Source organism: Argiope bruennichi, chromosome 6 (assembly GCF_947563725.1).
Source record: "Argiope bruennichi chromosome 6, qqArgBrue1.1, whole genome shotgun sequence".
NCBI classification, from domain to species: Eukaryota; Metazoa; Arthropoda; class Arachnida; order Araneae; family Araneidae; genus Argiope; species Argiope bruennichi.
The window spans coordinates 79,446,088-79,464,735 of record NC_079156.1 but is presented as its reverse complement, the minus strand read 5'-3'; the positions used below and the strand labels follow the sequence as shown (position 1 = coordinate 79,464,735).

At 32.8% G+C, this 18,648-nt stretch overlaps 1 protein-coding gene across 1 annotated transcript; it reads right to left on the bottom strand.

Annotated features, from left to right (window-relative positions):
- Nucleotides 1-296: 296 nt before the first annotated feature.
- Nucleotides 297-5,186, bottom strand: LOC129971580 (CCAAT/enhancer-binding protein epsilon-like). Its single transcript, XM_056085479.1, has one exon. It carries the CDS (start codon nucleotides 4,790-4,792, stop codon nucleotides 3,851-3,853), a length of 942 nt encoding a protein of 313 aa, XP_055941454.1. The 5' UTR covers nucleotides 4,793-5,186; the 3' UTR covers nucleotides 297-3,850.
- Nucleotides 5,187-18,648: the final 13,462 nt, after the last annotated feature.

Below are 18,648 nucleotides of genomic sequence, written 5' to 3'. Positions count from 1 at the left end.
ATGTAACGTGCATCAAGTGAATTAATTCCATTAGTCAATTATTTATTGATTGATTAATGGAATCAAACCTATTTTCTAGAAATTTCGGCAGTAAAAATTACTTATGACCTCTTTACGATTAATCAGCGAGAAAATTTATACAATTTCTAGAATGAATAAAATATATATGACGTCCACTTTTTATATACTTTTATAAACATTAATATGAAAATAATTATAACTTTCTTTTTTAAGTCAGAAAGGCATTATAAATTTTTACATAATACTAAAAAAAAAATAGAAATGAAAAGAAACGATTAAAACGAACTTCACTTTTATTTGTAAAACAAAACACATTCCACATGTAAAATGTTAAAACAGTGTTTTTTTTTATATATATAACATCATGCGAGATATATTTCTCGCGCTTGCGTTTCAACAACAAACAACAATATGAACGGTCGGCATTTCACAAAAAGTGACAACAAAATACTTTTAACCTTGTGTATGAGTTTTTTCATCTTCAAGGAATGATATATATGTATACATATTATATATATATAACTTTATGCTATGATACATTATATTAAAAGATTCTCTCGAATTCTCTCACAATTGGCTTGTTCGATTATTTTGAAAAAAAAGGGGGGGAGAGAGACAAGCGAGCGTTAACACGCAAATCAAAAGATCTTTCACTTAGCGATGACACGAGCAGTCAGTGGCGGTTGCAGAGGAAAAAAAAAAGCAAAGAATTTATCTACAGTAGAGCAAAGAGAGAGGGGAAAAAAATCGTTTGCGGTAAAATCTAAAATAAAAACGTTTTAAAATAATCATTATTTTATTTAATATTGATTTTAAGCCATTTCTTCTCTAATAATTTACCTCATTTAAATTTAAAAAAAGAAAGAAAGAATTTTTAAAAAGCTGATTTATTACTACATTATTATGAAAAAAAGAAACTTTTTAAGTACATTATCAGTCTGCCATTAGAAAATTTTAATAAATAAAATTTGAAACCACCTTTGCTTGAAGTGTCAACAATTTGTGCAGAATAACGAGTGCATTAGGAATTATTTGTTCAGAAGACTAGGAATACAACAACCACCAATATACTGGACCTGGTAATTTGAATTATTATTACTTCGACAATAAATAATTATTTCATAAAAATATTTTCTAAAATTTCATCAGAAAAGAAGTATTTTAGAATTCTTCTTAAATAAATATATTCTGGAATATCTTCTGTTCGTGCAACAAATTACTATTTAAATCAATTAACGATTGGTATTATATACAAGTCTTCTGAAAAAATAATAATAAAGTTCAAACAATATAAATCTTATTAAAGAAAAGATAAGAGAAGAAATATTCAAGGAAAGAATATTACAAGAACACAAAACTAGAACAAAAATTTTAAAATAGTAATTTAAAAATTTAAAGGTATATACATTAAAAAAAAAACTTCAATAAATAATAAAATAAGTGTAGAGTTTTTCAAGAATAAGGTTTTGAAAAGTTCACAAAAATAAATATAACCGTCACATTTCAGAATAAATAATGTATTTTTTTGTAGATATAAATTACAAGTGAATTTCAGAGGGGAAGAGATAAAAAGCAAGAAATCTTATGATATAAAGTGTAAAACAGCCTCGCTTGCACAGGAAATAAAAAATAAATTACATAGAATACTTTTTTTTTTCACCAAAAGACATCGCTTCCAAAAATAAGCATTACGTTATCAAAACTTTGAGCTACTAATGAAGATACCTATGTGCTTTGCGCATGTAACAAGACGATGTTACAGAAAAAGAGAGATATTCGCTTTTTTGGTGATTTTTTTTTTTTCAATAATGCCACTGCTTTGACTATATGCGCTTTCTTCTAGCACAGAAATGGAATGAGGTTAAATGGGGAATTTAAAAAACCAGCACCAAAAGGCTTATTTCTCTGCTATTGGGTCATAGCAACGAGTGATGGCTTTGGAAAATTAAGTAAAATAAGGTCAAACACTCGTGACACACATCTAGCGAATGCTTTGGATGAATTGCGATGACTTTTACTTTCGACGGCGTAAAATGGCGATTACTTCCGAAAACGACTCGCCTGATTTTTCTCCAAAGAAGTTGCTATTCTAGCAGGAAAGTTTTTTTTCTTATTTCTATGAGACATTAGATATTACAAATATTGTATAAAACATCGCTTACCAAAAAATATATAATAAAAATTCTTTACCGTTTTTACTTTAACTTTTGTCATTCTTTTTTAAAAGGGGAAATCAGTGTAAAGAGAAGAAAGAAACGCAGATGATTATAAAAACTTGTTGCCATCATAATTATTAAATAAAGAGCTATTATATTTTCATCTAATTTATCAAATTTCAAGTGCATAATATTAAATTCATTTCTTAATATTTAAAATATATTTATAATTAAATACTTAAGACATAAATAAATATTCTTAAAGTTAACAACTGAATGATACTTCATAAAATAAATTATTTGTTAACATAGCATAGTGGAAAAATGTGTGCATATTTTCTCTCAACAGATATATATATATATACAATTTACATATTTTTACAGCACTGGATAACATCAAATTTTTAAACAATAAACTTTGAACATAATTACAAATTGACATTATATTAACTGAAAGTCCAAGTTCAGTGAAAAATTAAATCCAGATAATTGACCCAAGATTATTGTTAACAGGAAAGCTATGAAGTTTCAGAAAAGTACCAAATTACCTTTACTATTTTCAAAAATATTCGGCAGTCAGCTTTATCAGTAAATGCACTAGTAAGATTTTTTTTAAAAGAAAAAGAAAAGTCTTAAATAAAAGAAAAGCATTCCATTTTCAAGGTTCTGTGAAAAACGAAAGCGTTGGAAAATGCTCTTAGGAGATTGGTTTTATAATCTATCGTACACACACATAATGAAACAGCTTCCATTGCACAGATTACACAATAAATTACTAGACACTGTAGAACATACATAGATGGGGAATGAAAGTTTCTAACAGTACATCTATCTCTGGAGCTGAAAAACAAAGAATAAAAGATAGTACTCGTTCGGTCCGATCAGGATATTCATTGCAATAAAAGAAGCACCGTATTGAAATGACAAAATTCTCTCACTTCATTTGGCTTGCAAGATGGAAAACCTTAGCTCTTTCAGAAGAATGGAAGAAACAAAATAATAATACATTCCACTCAGAACAATATGCCCTAAACCAAAGAAATTCGTTTCTTCCACTCATTAATTTAAGCCTTTCTCTGTTTCATTTCTTTAACAAACTTTCCTCAATATTTTTTCTCAGCATTCTCTTGAAAAAAAAATGTCAGTCATTTTTCATGGGGATCTCTCATTAAACGAGGATTTACTTAATATCAAAATCAAACAACAGCCTCCTTGTCGTTCAGAAGAAGCATATAAAACAAACAAAAGGAAAAAACGTACCACGGTTAACTTTTCCCAGAGAGCTTGGGAGATGCAGAATAGAATCTTATCTGCTGCGCTCTTTCTCCTTAGCATACGCACTGTAATCGCCCCAAAGATGACAGCACCATTGGAACACTGTCTCCTGTTGGGATAATTTCCTCCCAGATGGAGATGTTGCTTCGGTGGACGACAAATTTGTCAGGTGAGAGGTCGTCTCAAAGAGTAGTGGACAACGTTTTTCTGTGAATTTTGCATCATAAGAACACAAGAGAAGAAAGAGATCTGTCACAACATCAGAAGAGAATTTCTTCTTCCGGAGAGGGAAGGAGGCCGTTTTCGTCAGAGGGGGTTGATCCAGATGATAAGGGGGAGAAAACTGAGACAGGATTTTCAAATGGACACAGGATTGTCCCAGGTGAAAGGTGGGACGGTTACAGGTCTTGCATGGCGTGGTAGGAGTCCATGGGATGGTGCATGGTGTTTTTGGCCAGTTCGCTCTCTGCGTTTTCTGGCTGCATTCCCACACTGGACAAGAGGTTCTTTAGAACGTTCAGTTCTTTGGTGAGCAGTTCGACCCTCTTTCGCAGAAAGTCGTTCTCCCGAACGAGCTCGGACACTTTGCGCTCAGTCTCGCGCGATCGAATCTTGGCCTTCTCCCGTGATTTACGCACGGCTATGTTGTTGCGCTCTCGACGGCGACGATACTCGTCCGAGTTCTTATCCACATTCTTCTTGTGCTTATTGTGCTTTGAACCCCCGCCACCAGATGACAGGGACTTAAGAGATCCATTAGAGAGGGGCGAAGGGGTGCTGTGGGCCGTGCCACGACCCAAGTTGGGCAGGTAGGTGCCCAGCACAGATGCTGCGGCAACCTGCCTGTCCGTTATGGGGGAGTATGAATAAATGCTGGCGCCGGTCTGGGTATAGGACCGTTGACTGCAGCTGCTCAGGTCGATGTGGTCAATGGGTTCACGCTTTATGGCCAATCCGGCCTCGGCTCCGTATTGGTCAGTGCCAAGGGTGGACTGCTGTGGCATGGGATATCGGCCGAAAGGATGGCCAACTTGTCCGTGCTGCTGCAAGACACTTGGAAAGCCCCGGGGGGCCTTCTGTTGCTGATGATGCTCTGCGAGTATGTCCGTGAAAAGACTAGATGATTCGTCCAGGGATGCTCCTGGATGACCGTTGTCCGGCCCAATAATATTCTGGAGATCGAAGGAGAGCTCCGGAGAATTGAGGTCCGAAAGGTCTGGCACAGAATTGTCGCCGATATGCTCAAGCAAGCCCTTTTGCAGTACCGGGGGGGCCTTCAACTTCGCTTTCAGATCGTCCACACTCGGGAAGGCCGGATCATACATGTGGGGGGAGCTCATGCTCTGCGCGTAGCATGGTGACAAGTTCCGACGATCCAGGTCAAACCAGGCGTGTGGGGCTGCCGTCGTGCTGGCGCACCACTATACACTACACAAAACACAAACACCGCCGCAGCAACGCACGGATATCCGAAGAGAGTTGGAGAGAGAAACTTGTTGCTTCGAAGGCAGCTCAGCTAGGTATGACGCGACGGTGAAACGGGCGCTACGTAATACGTCAGCTATCAATCCACCTATACCCCTCCACGCGCGCAAGCGCAATCACTCTCTTCCGCCAAATCAACAGGTTCCTTTTTTTCCTCTACCCCCACCCTACAGATTCCGTTCGAATGTCACCAGTCACTCTGAAATCGTCTGCCTGTGAGGTAGTCCGCGACTTGCAGTGGAAGTGAAGATTTGCGTTTCGGGGCGAAATGTTCGAGGCTAAATATAGGTCAAGACGTCACTTCTCGGCCCTTTGATTGGAGGCGATGGGACTTGCCTCCTACTGACGCGAGATAAGGGCGCTCGCTCGTATTTTATCTAACTCCGATTAGATGCGTTTTCTATTCTGAAAACTTTTAATTCGCTTCCTTACTTTTAAAACAATCACGGAAAACTTTTTAAAACATCACCATGATCACATGAAATTTCCTGCTTCACTGTCTAATTATTATAAAAATAAAAACATGAAAGAAACGTCAATAAAAATAAAAACATTCAATTTATTCTATCTTCCCTCGCGTTTTCTTTTATAAAAAAATTTTTTTGTGAGCAACTTAATTCAGATAACATGAGATTAAGAATTTTTATGAGCATATGAAATCTAAGTGACGTCTGAAGTTGCCAGTATAAAACGATCCTCCCGTATATCCTCTACATGTTTTAAGTTCAGACAACTTTTCTAATTTAGCTGCGATGTATTAATTCACTGAACATAATAATAAATATTTTCAATCTTATGCGATTTTGAAGACAGAATTGAAAACTATATTTTGTAATCTGGATCAATTGATCAATCAATGTTTGCATTTCATTTCTTAAAATCTGTTTCAATATTTTAAAAAAATATTAATTATATGAGATAGCATATATATTCTCTGTTATCAAACATACAAATACTATATATAGAGAAAGAGAGAGATGTGCTTTTTATTTTATTTACTTATTTATTTGCTGCTCAAAGATACGAGCATTAAAAGTACTGATGATTTAAAATATTGTCATGAGCAGTATTTTAAAAAAGCATCTTATTCTGCTCAAAATTTAAAAAAAAAATAAAAAAATTCTGTCTCAAAAACTTTTTTGAGCAGTTTTCTCCGATTTGTTAATACGCACATGTCCAGTGAGCGTATTTTTTCCACAAGCGAAAATACCGTGTTTACTTTCTCTTAGGTTTCCGCTTTCCCAGCCGGTCGAAACCGTTCTGCGGCGCAGTCGAGTGGAAACACTTTCTTCTGGCAACCCCGAATAGTTTGGCGCTACTTGGCGATCGGTAGCACTCAGTCACGTGTTCTGTGTCTTGTGTTGATGTCGGTTTTCACGTGCCTGTTGCGTCATCCGGGCACGTGACTAAACCGCGGGCTAGGCCCCCCGACCCTCTGTGAAACATTCCTGGATTCAGATTTATAAGAAGAAAGGCTTTCTTGTTAAAGAAAACCAATCTTAAAAACATATTGCTTTGTCGGCTTTTAAGCGCATATTTTCTAGAGAGAGTGAGAGGAAAAAAAAAAACGATCACTTTCTTAAATTAAATATTTATAGCAGCGAATCTCAAATTATCTTGGCATCAGAATTTTTGATAAATAATTTGATAATTTAGTATTTATCATGATAAATCATTATTTAGAATTTTACAATTTAATTAGAAAAAATGACAAATTTCTCACGAAAAGATGAAGCGACTCGAACAGAAACTATTCTACTTTAATTTACAACTTTTCTGCAAGGATGGTTTACAAAAATTTACTCAAAACATTTTCACTTGATTAAGTAACAACTTACAAATAAATAAACACAATAATTAAAATTGAGCGGAATATTCTTAAAATGATGTTCACAGACTGGCATACTATCTGTAAATTAATATATTAATAATAATATTATCTGTAAATTAAATAATTTGACACCTTGATCTAAAATATGATGACGTAACTATTTCGATTCATTATCCTCAATAATATACTTTCCTCAATAATATACTTTTCATTTGTCTTTTCAATATATCAATCTGCGAAATTGACCTTACAACCCTTTGACCCTGAGATATCATTTGGCCTATTAATCGAACGCAATTCTTCAAATTTGGATCATTTGCATGATTGATATATTAGGGATTGCACTTTTTTACTTCACTTCTTTGGGATAACTCTTCTTCAAATTTGGGAGAAAAATTTTGGTAAATCGCCATAGTAAGTTTGTTCACCGAATCTCTTGCGAAATATTTTCAGTAATAATATGTGTAAATGAAAGTTGTAGCGGTTACATAACTCTACAACCTTCTCTTTTGATACAACAGATGGCGTTATCTTATTAACATTAAGATATATTTCCCATGATCCTTCTTGGAGGTCATAATAAGATTATATTCTGAGTGAGTGTCGTGTACTTTCGTGTTCATGTTTGCATGGTCTTGTGAAATGTGGAACTTAAAAAATAATTAAATAACTGTACCTAAACTTCATCTATTATTTTCAATCTACCTCATAATGAAGTTATAAAGAATCTCGTCCCTTTACAAAGTGAAAACTGCTTGTGCACTCAAAAGTTCAAATTACTGAATGAATTTTCTTTAAATTTTGTTGACGAATGCCATGAAGCAAAAAGGTTTAATAGCAATTAATTAGATAACTAATCTTATTTTGTGCTTTCTAATTTTCTATTAATAAAAAATCTATATCCCCATACACAAAGAAAGATAATTTTATGTTTAGTGTTGCCATTCCCATTAAGTGAAAATATTGTAGATTATCTAAATCATTTTAATTATTTCTCTCCTAATTATAAATCATAACGTTTAATTAGAAATTATATATCATTCTTTAAAAAATAATAATTGCTAATGACAAAAATTAGTTTATAGAGCTTTTAAAAATGATACATATTATAGTATATTCTCCATTATAAAATAGTATATAATATATACTATTTTCGTATTATGATATTTCATGTAAAAAGTTTTCTTACATTAAATGTATTTTATATTTGAAAAATATATTTATTTTCACTTTTTTTGGAATACTAAAAAGGGCTAAATTAAATAGTTTTATTTTCATATTGTATCAACAATTGATTTGATATACAGTAATAGTAGCCCTTGTTATATTTTAAATATTTTGTTATGTTTAATCCTACAAATTTTGCTTATAAATATTGAAAAAGAAGAAAGGATTTAAAGAAGATTTCGGAAATTAATTAAATTATTAATATTTATATCATACTTAAAAATAAGCTGCTTTTTAAAAGAAAAAAACTGATTTGTTAGCAAAATGGAAATGATGCAAAATAAATCATAAAAGAGTTTTATTTATTTATTTCTGCTTTGATCGAAAATATGAAAAATTAATGTATTTTATTTGAAAATGGCATTACAATTTCACTTATTATTGCAAACATCAACTTTCAGAGGCTAATTTTTAGAACAATACATTTAAATTGCACATAAATTTTGAAATACACGTTTTTGCCGACACTCAAAAAAGGATTTAGTTAAAACTTTTTGAAAGAAATCTGTCAGAAGGGAAAACGGAGAACTCTTAGGAATCCTTCAAGGAAGGATGAATTGCGCCATCTATCGTTGAAAATATAAACTAGCGCTATTTTAAATAATAAAAGTAATTCCCACGTTTTAGATTATACATCGAAAATTCAAAATGTATTTGAATTGTAGACGATATTTTGACATTATTTTAATAGGAAAGATCAAAGGAACAATAACCTAGGAATCTAATTTAAATGCTTTTCAATATTTACGAGAACTAAAAAATATATGAACAATTTTTAAAATCCGAAGTATCGAAGATGTTATTTTTTTACATTAAAAACATTAAATAAGCATCTCCCATTAAGGAACCTTTCAAAATTAATTTTCAGAGCACGGTGCGACCCTTTAGTTAATATTTTCGTTGAGTCCTTAACTTGCCATAAATATGGTAGCCTGATTATTTTCATTATTATCAAATTGATGTTTAGTAACCAAAAAATTCATCTAGTTATTCTTTTTTGATGCGGCAGTTTGTTTTTATATAAATTTAAAAATTGTGTAGTTTAAAGGGAATAAAAATGACATTTGTTAAAAATAATTTTTCGATGACTTTTTAATTTTTTGGTACAGAGGAAGTATAGTAATCGTCAAAAAATGCGAACAAAAATGTGAGATTTTGACGAATCTCCATGCTTTAGAACTCCCTGAGTTCGACAAATACATTTTTAGAAATTGTTCATCGGTCTATCTGTGACAAAGATAACTCAGAAATGCTTTGATCTTGATGAATGAATTTTGATTTACTGCCTTTATACCAAATTAGTAGATTTCTATCAAATTTTCAACAAAATCCTCTTAGACGAAGTCTGTATATTGCTGTTCGAATATAATTCAATTATATTTTAATAACTACAAAATAAAGAGAGCTATATAAATAAAATTCGGTGCTCAGATTTCACATCCATATTATAGACACCTATTAAGTTTTGAGCCAAATCCAATGAAAGGTAATCTGCACTTTTAGAAACATGTAAAAGCGATAACTCAAAAACAGAATTACTTAAATATATTAAATTTTGCATGGGATTTTTGTGACTACAAATGAAATTTTGACTGCAAATGTATTCAAAAACACAAATTCGATTTTCGGATACTATTAATTACGTGCCAATAAATCGACTAAAATGACACGATAGATTCAGTAAAAATGCCAAATTCACGTCAAAAGTTAATATTTCTTTACTCTTATTTATTGGTTGATTACGAGTGCCGGTGTAATGGCCTAGGGGTAGCGCATCTTCCCCGTGATCTGGGCTTCCCGGGTTCGAATCCCAGTTCGGGCATGATTGTTCTTCATCAGTGTTCTATCTGTGAGGTGTGTGAATGTGCCCCCCCCCGCCTGCAAAAAGGGGTTGTGCAAGCGAATGTGTGAGTTTCATCTTCATATGAGCTAGAAATCGGACTTCTGCCCTCGGGTGCTGAGGGGTCTTTACCGTCAGGAGCTACTGCACTCCCTTTCCGTGGTGACACATCATCGTCATCATTAGTTGATTGACTCATAAGTTAATCGTTTCGGTAAACCTTTTGTTTAAATATTTGGATTTTTCAAAAGTCTGTACCATATTGTTTAAAATTACTTCCAAATTAATTTTTTCATACTAAGGACAATAAAGTCATCGCGAGTGGCTTCAAATCGAATTTTTTGTTATTCCAAAATGTTATAATATTTATTATTTAAACCAGTTTGCATACAAATTAAGTTAAAATAAAAAAAGATTTCATTTTTGAATAAATGTTAAAAAACGATATCTATTTTTTTTTTTTTTTTTTTTTTTTACATCAGAGAGAAAAAAGGACACCCCTCCCCTTCATTGCGCATGGCACCTACAAGGTTTAATCTCAACTTATTTTTATATTATCATTCCTTAATCCGGTGATCTATAATATGTGATAGTATGGCTATAGAGAGAATTGCATACGTTTGATTTTAGAAGAAGTCTACAAATGTAGACGAAAAAATATTATTTATTATTATTTGTTTACAGGTGGAAATATCTGCAACTGTATTGTTTATATCTAAATGTTTGATTCGAGAAATATTTGAGCTTGAATTTTCCTCTTTGTATGTATAATTCTTTTCTTTCTTTTTTTTTTAGATCAATAGAAAAAAAATTAAAGACAGTATAATGATTTTCTTTTATATTTCTGAATTGTTTACTTTAGTTAAATAGTCCATATTTTGTGTCCTCAATCATTTAAGTGAATAATTTCTGAAGTTCTTAAGTTACTCAAAAATGTCACTATTATATAAGTCATTCAATTTAAAAAGCAATAAAAAAAAACCTTACTTTTTTTAAAGGTTAAAATGGGCTGATGTTTGTTATTCGAACATAAATCATGTGAAAAAGTTGTTTTGAAAATATTTATAAATTTAAACGAAATTATTCAGTCTATACGAAATCCTCAACAGCATTAAAAAAAAGATCACTAAGTTAGTTATTAGAAGGGCTTTCTTTTATCATCTCTACCAAAAAAAGCAATTAATCTAACGTTGATTGTATTTTGATATCCTTAGCAAGGATTGCTGTCTATTTATTATACGGGTTGCCCAAATAAAAGTGGACAAGTTGAATTAAAAGAATACCTTTATTGCAAGTCAAAGGAAATTTTCATGGGCATTGTAACACAGGTCCCAACGTTTCGAGAATCGAGAATTTGGCTTTGATTTATCGCCATCAACATATGCATTGCAACATATGCATGCAACAACGCCAACAACTTCTGCATTTTCGAAACTAAGCACTTCTTTGTAAGCACTTCTAATTCGAAAAATTTATATTTGATTCATTGTTACCAACTCGTTACTAATGGTGTTTATAAATTGATTTGTTCTGAAGGGTTCCTCCAATATGAAAAATCTTCCTTTCCCAACTCCTTTTATTCTCCTTTTACGGCGTTGGCGAGGCTACGATGAATATAACGATGCCAGAATTATTCAATAAGATAAAGTAACAAAATAGAGTTGCAAGGAAATACTTGTACCTTTTTTTATTAAATAACTGCATGCAGCAGCTCTGAATATTGTATTATTTATTTCGAAATTTTATTTTATAATTACTTCATTCAAAATACTGTATACCATTTTTTTCTATTAAAATTATTTATTTATTCTTTGAAACTGTTGCATTTAAAATAACATTTTTAATCACAATTAATATCACATTTTTTCATTATAACTACCTGTTATTTTTTAATTAATTATGTATTATTTATTAAAATTATTACAAATTTCGAACACTTTTTTACTGATATTTCTAATTAAAAAAAATCTTCTCTTTCAGACCCAATTTTTTTTTAATCGAATTCTTATTGAAATCTCTTCAGCTTCGAGTTAGTCAATTTGCATGTATTATATGAACGAATTGATAGATAATAATGTTGCAGTTAATATTTTGTTTCCTTTCATCAAATATATTTTCCAAATTAGTGATAATAGCTAGCAATTTTTTCATTTGATACCATTCAATAAGTGGAAATTCATTCCGAATAATATGGAATTCGTATTACATGGGTCGCGCAGTATCGGGCAGATGCATGCAAGTTGAAACATGTCTCTCATTTTTATCTCTCTATTTCGATAGTGAGACTTTACTTTTTTTGGTTTCCTCGCATAAGGAGTATGCAGAAATGAAGTATTGTAATTCACAAAACATTCAAACTCTGAATTATGACCAATTTTCACGCTTCAAGTCTGAAAAACACGTTTTTGAAATTATATCTGTCTGTCTCTCGCTCTGCTTTCTTTGAACACAATAACTCGAAAACGCTTAGAGCAAGACTGGTGAATGTGTGGTCTTTAGTTTTAATCGATATATATATATATATATAAAAAAAAAAATAGGGTACTTTTCCGTTAGCCGGGTGCAAATGTCGCCAATTGTGAACCAAACGCGAATTTGGCGGAATTCTGCATTATTTGGCGATTTTTTGCTTGCGCCCGGCTAACAGAAAAGTACCAAAAATAGCCTCCAAAATGCATTTTCATTTTTCTGGTACTTAAGTATTAACCTTATGTCCGGGATTAAACGACCTCCAAATATAGCGGAAGTGTTTTCCCCGAAACTTTCTCGTATATTGTTTTGTTTGTTTGTTTGTTTTTTATGGCACTTGCCACTGACAAGCCCGCTGTTACGAAGACAGCGATTTAAGCCTGAGGGGGAACGTCTCTTATTTTTTATAGCAGCGCCAACTAGGGCCAAGAGTACGACTTTGCCACTCACGCATCACTCATTCGCTTGCACAACCCCTTTTTACAGGAGGGCACATTCACACATCTCACAGATAGAACAACAGAAGAACAACCATGCCCAAACCGGGACTCGAACCCGGGACGCCCAGATCACGGGGAAGACGCGCTACCCCTATGCCAGGACGCCGGTTCGTATATTCTAAAATTTTGGTACTATTCTCCTCCCCATCATCCCATAAAATTGTGAACTTTGAAAAAGGCCACCATTGTGAACTTTGAGCAATGAATTCTCAAATTTTTATTTCCTCGCAGTTTTTGTTTTGTAGTATAGCGAAGAAACCCGGTTCTTATGTTTTGTTAACCGAATATCATTTAGCGAACAATACTTACGAAAGAGCCTAGCAAGCCTCTTAGGGAGTGATTTTTGGCTCTTTTATTTATTTATCGCATTTAGATGCATGCGTAGGTACAAATCGACAGATGATCAATTCTTTAATAGATTTGGTTCCACATTTTATAAAAATCAACATTTTAGATTCTAAATCTGTGTAATAAATCTTATCCACCCTATACTTTTCATTTTTTTAATTATCGCATTAAAATGAAATTATGTGCCATAATATCATGATAAATGTATCATATTAACTTGTTAATAATCGGGCAACCAGACAGGCAGTGTCTGAATGTATTTCGTCCAAAATTTAATAGATATGTACAAGTTTATTGTAAAGATGTTATACTAAATTAAATCCATATAGCTCAAAATATTTTTGAGTCATTAGATTCACAGACAGAAAGACGCAATTTTCATAATTTATTTTTCGTACTCGGAAAAGTCTGAAACTGGAGATTCATCATAATCTCAATTATTTTTGAAGAATATAATGCTGTCTCTTTGTATACTTCGAATAAGAGAGAGTGAAAAGGATAAATGAAAAGGATACACTTTTTTATCTTGTATTTTATGCTTGTGAATCTTAGGATACCACAAAAGACTATTCCGCCCCTCCTCGAAAGCATTCGGGGTGCGGGATGAATGGTCGGAACACCGGTTGAGTCCTAAGGGCCAATCATGGCCGCGGTACAACCTTTACCATACAAGGCATGTCCATTAGGGTGGAACAAAAATGGCCTTTAAAATATTTTTTTTAGATTTTAGTTTGGTAAAAGTGCGGTAAAGCTTCCTTTTAGGTTCAAAATCAATTTTTAAAAATTTGGATGAAATATTACATTATCTTGAAATGCCGCAAAGAACTTGAAATTTGTAAAAAAAAAAAAAAAAAAAAAAAAAAAAATTAAAAATGAAAGTTTTTAAAATGGACCTTTAAAAAATTTTCTTAGATTTTAGTTTGGTAATGGTACGGAAAAGTTGTCTTTTAAATTCAAAAAGAATTTTTTAAAATTCTGGTTGCAATACAACAATATATCGAGGTGCCGCAAAAAGCTGAAAATTTGTAAAAAAATTCAAAAATTATAAATTTTGATAAAATATTTTTATGAATTTTTCGTTCATATAATGTTACAAAGGATGATTTTAAATACGTATATAAGCGCTATAATTAGAAAAAAATATTAATTACAAAGTATAATAATAATAAAAAAATTATTTTTGGTTTCCAATTTTACGTTTTTTACTTCTGTATCCTTAATGATTACATGTTACAGCTGCAAAATGCTTGTTTCTACTTCATTGCCACATTAAACTGTTTTTTAATTAAATTTTGGCATATTCACACTTTAGTAAATTTTTTCTCTTATGTTTCCTTCACTTGCGATTGAACCACAGACATTTTGAACCGATTCGCTCTTTCCACTGTTTGCATGAGACAAAGAAGCAGGGGAAAATCGATAACCGAGTCTCCTATACTATTTGGTTCAGTTTCAGATGCCTTCCGTATAAAGTCTTTCAGAGAGTCACTGGAAGCATATTTTAACGAGGGAGGCTCAGTTACATCTTTTTTCAAGTCATGAGATCAAGTCGATGTAATTCTTTGCATCGAAGTTTATATTTGGAATATTAAACTTCCTGACTCTGTCTTTACTTTCTATTCTTGCTTTTAAAACACGTTGGAAACCAAGTTCTCTTTGAATTTTATGTTCATCACATATTATGGACATACTGCAAATGCAGTTAATATTAATAAAATAAATCATATAAACTGAGAAATTTTGGAAGTACTACACAATACATATCAGGAATTTTATTTAAATAATAATATTTAATTAAACTTGTTATCATACGTTCAGAGGCGGCGTTAACAGAGAATGCTTGTGAGCGTCAATTGTCCCATGTCGGTAACCGCTTATGCCTCCCCCCCCGTCGGCAAGAGATGGAAAGTTTTGTTGACAAAAGTTTTCGCCACTTTAGGATGGTTGTGGAGAGCAGGGCATTAACGAATATGACTGTTTAAAAACTATCTTAAAGTTAATATACTAGAAACAATCGAAATATTAAAATAAGATTTCAGCGGTTTGACTATATTTGACAATTTTATCGATAAGATGGTAAATAAATAAGATATCACATTGTGCTGATAATTTTTGGTCGTTCCCCTAAAGCCCCGTTCCCATAGCTCGTTGTCCTTACGGATAAATCTGCCATCTGACTCATTGTAGGGACATTCTCACCTGTGGATGTCGGTCAGGAGCTCCCCTCAAACTGTTAATAAAAGGAACAGACATCAAAGAGTCCCGCGATAACAAAAAATGAAAACAAAGAGCTTCCCGCCAAAGAAGAGGGCAAAATGCACTGGACTCAAGGCGCGCAAGAGCCATGGGAACGGGCTTTAGAATGCGACGAATGGTGATGACTCTAAGTCTTCAGATTTTCAGACAACTGATTAAAATGTCGTTCATTCGGCTTATAATTTGCACTTCTTTTGGCAGTAAAACCGACAAGGTGACAGGTGAATAAGATATCACATTTTGCCAATTATTTTTGGTTGGCCGTTTAAGAACTCAATGCGATAAATGCGATTAAGTCCGCAGATTTTTCGCAGAAAAATTCATCTGAATTTTTAAAAAGCTAAATAATATTTAATTTTCTTTAATTAAATGTATAATAAATTAATATCAATTATTTGGTATCGAAATTAGAGAAATTGTACTTGCCCACCTGTCGGATTTGCCTTCCTCCCTCCCTCCCTCCCATGACATGAATCTAGCATTTTTACTGAGTCTGTCTTGAAAATATTAATTTTGGATAGTTTTTTTGCAGACCGATTCACACCAAAATTTGACATGAAATTCAGCTATAGTCCCAAGACAGCATACCGAATTTCATAATTTTACGTCCTCTCGTTTATGAATTATCGCTTTTATATGCATACGAAAGTACGAACCATCAGATGATCAACCCCTTGACAAATTTAGGTCAAAATTTAATGCCTATTAATATTTTTGATGCTAAATCTGTATACCAAATTTTATTTTCATCTCTTTGCGTTTTGAAGTTATCGTGTTCATTTGTACTTGAACAGCCAGATAGACGAATTTCTTGTAAATGTAATCAGAATTTGATATACATTTACAAATTTGGACATAAGTCCATGTACCAAATTTCTTTTGTGTAATTCAAAGCGTTTTTGGATTATCGTGTTCATAGATACTATCAAAATCTATTGGAGTGTATACGAGAAAATCTTGGAGGGACCATTCCCTCTGGTTTATAGTTATAGTATTGAATATGCATATGTAACACATTACATCGATAGTCTAATGTCTTGATCTAGACTGATCAAATAACGAAGCAGAATTTCCAGACAATTCTTTATTTTACAGACCTATATATACAAAAGAACAACTTGTTCTAATCTTGGTTAAATAAATAGTTATTTACACCTGTAGTAGGAGACACAACAGTCGAAGTCGAAGGTTTATCTTGAAACTCAGTTCTCCATCAATACGGAGAAACAACACCACAGGGAACTAACAGGTTGTTAGCCAACACGACCACTCCAGGGGTAGTTCTCGGACTCCGAACTCGTGGGCGTAGTCCCACAGTCTGCCTGTAATTCGTTTCTTCTCCTCTCTCTAAAAAAAATCTCCGCACTTTATTTCTGCGACAATCTCCGCCTCTTAATTTACATTGGTCATTTGAGCTCTCTTTCGGCCAATCGGGGTTCAGCCATATGCTCCCTCAGCGGCGCCAGTCGGTCGTGGGAAGGTCCTTTTAGTGATGCACCTTTCATAACTGACTATTCTGGAACACGGAGTTATCATAGTCCTTTCACAATGAGAAACATTTAGCATCCAGATGTTTGGACACCCCTTTCTCTTTGAAGGTACTATCAACATCTCTTGGACGAGGAATTTCCACATTTGGTCTTTCACTGTAGTCGCTAATGAACAGAGGTGAAAAGATCCACCATCTGGCTATCTCGAGGAGTTTAGTAATTAACAGCGACGACACAGCTGACTGTAAATGTCTTATCAGTACTGGGAAACGGGGAATGTTACAATATCGTATTAAGGAAATTGATTAAATGTGTTTTAAAATCTATATGAGTTTGTATATTACTTTTACGTCATATTATATAAGTTAAAAACGCATGAGGCAGTCTGCGTTGTAATGCCATCCTGTCTAAGACTCTAATTGGCCAAGGATCATGGATTGAATAATATCGTCATCGTATCCCATCGGAAACGATTCGATTTTAAACCCCGAATGTGGATTCTATGTGTTGTGAAAAAAATAGGCATTTTATGTCCTGATCTGTTAACATGATAAAATATAGAGGACTAACGACTATATCACAATTTGCGTCATGAAACATGCACAAAAGTCTCATCGGGAAAGGTTTCCACAAAACTTTATCGCATTTTTCCTATAAAAGTGTTATCTCCTTATGTATCTACACGTATAAATTATGGACTTCGATCGCCACGAGGACTCTCATTTTTATTTTTATAATCCTGCAATGAATATTTTGTTTGTGTTCGTAATATAATGAGGGAAACTGATTATGCCTTTTCTACACCTTTCTCTTTACCGGTCATGACTAAAATTTGGCAACTTGTTACGATTTTAGTAATATGATTACACGCCAAACATAGCTGTACTTATTATGAGTTAAACATGAAAATGCATAAGAATGAACAAAATGGGCAAACGATCGAACTTTAACGAATTTAGTTTGAAATTTGATACAGAAATTACACTTCATATTATTTGATTCGCGGCTGCTCATTTGGTTTCATTTTAGTCGAGATTTGAATCATGTATCTATACGGATCTATACTTTAGGTGCTAACACTGTGTGCCGAACATCATGCATGAAATCACTTAAGTTTTGTAATTGTTGTGTTCACTCGCATTCGGACAAACAGACAAACATATTTTAACTGAATTTTGGTCGCAATTTGATATAAATATACAAATTTAATCTACAGATTATATACCAAATTTCATTCGTTCAGCTGAAAGCCTTTTTATAGTATTCACAGGCTTCATTCGAAAAATGAGTTTTCACGCTCACGGAGATATAAAATTTAGATTCCTCAAAATCTCTAAACCAAATTTTTTTGGCGAATATAATTTATTTATTTTCTTTGGATGTTCGTACTCTAGAAAAGTGAAAAACTTTGAAACGTTTTACTTAGCAAACCGTGGACATAATACCACAAAATTTTGCACGAAATGATTTTGTAAATAAGGATTAACTGAAAAAAAGATTATTCAAAATTTAGTTAGAAATCAATCAAAATCATAAAAATTTCTAAGCGTTTTGTCTTTGGTAAAGCATAGTTGATGAAAGTAATACTGTTTCTCATAGCTTATGTAATAACTTTTAATTCGTTTTTTCGTTAAAAATAAATTTAAATTATTTCCATCATGTAGATTTGGTGCGTGCTTTAAACTCTTAATATTTTTTTACTTTGTATCTTGTTTGTGTTTGCAGAATATGTATAAAGAAAATTTTGTTA

Coding starts and splice junctions, on each gene's coding strand:
- LOC129971580 (XM_056085479.1), bottom strand. CDS start 4,792: ATGAGCTCCCCCCACATGTATGATCCGGCCTTCCCGAGTGTGGACGAT.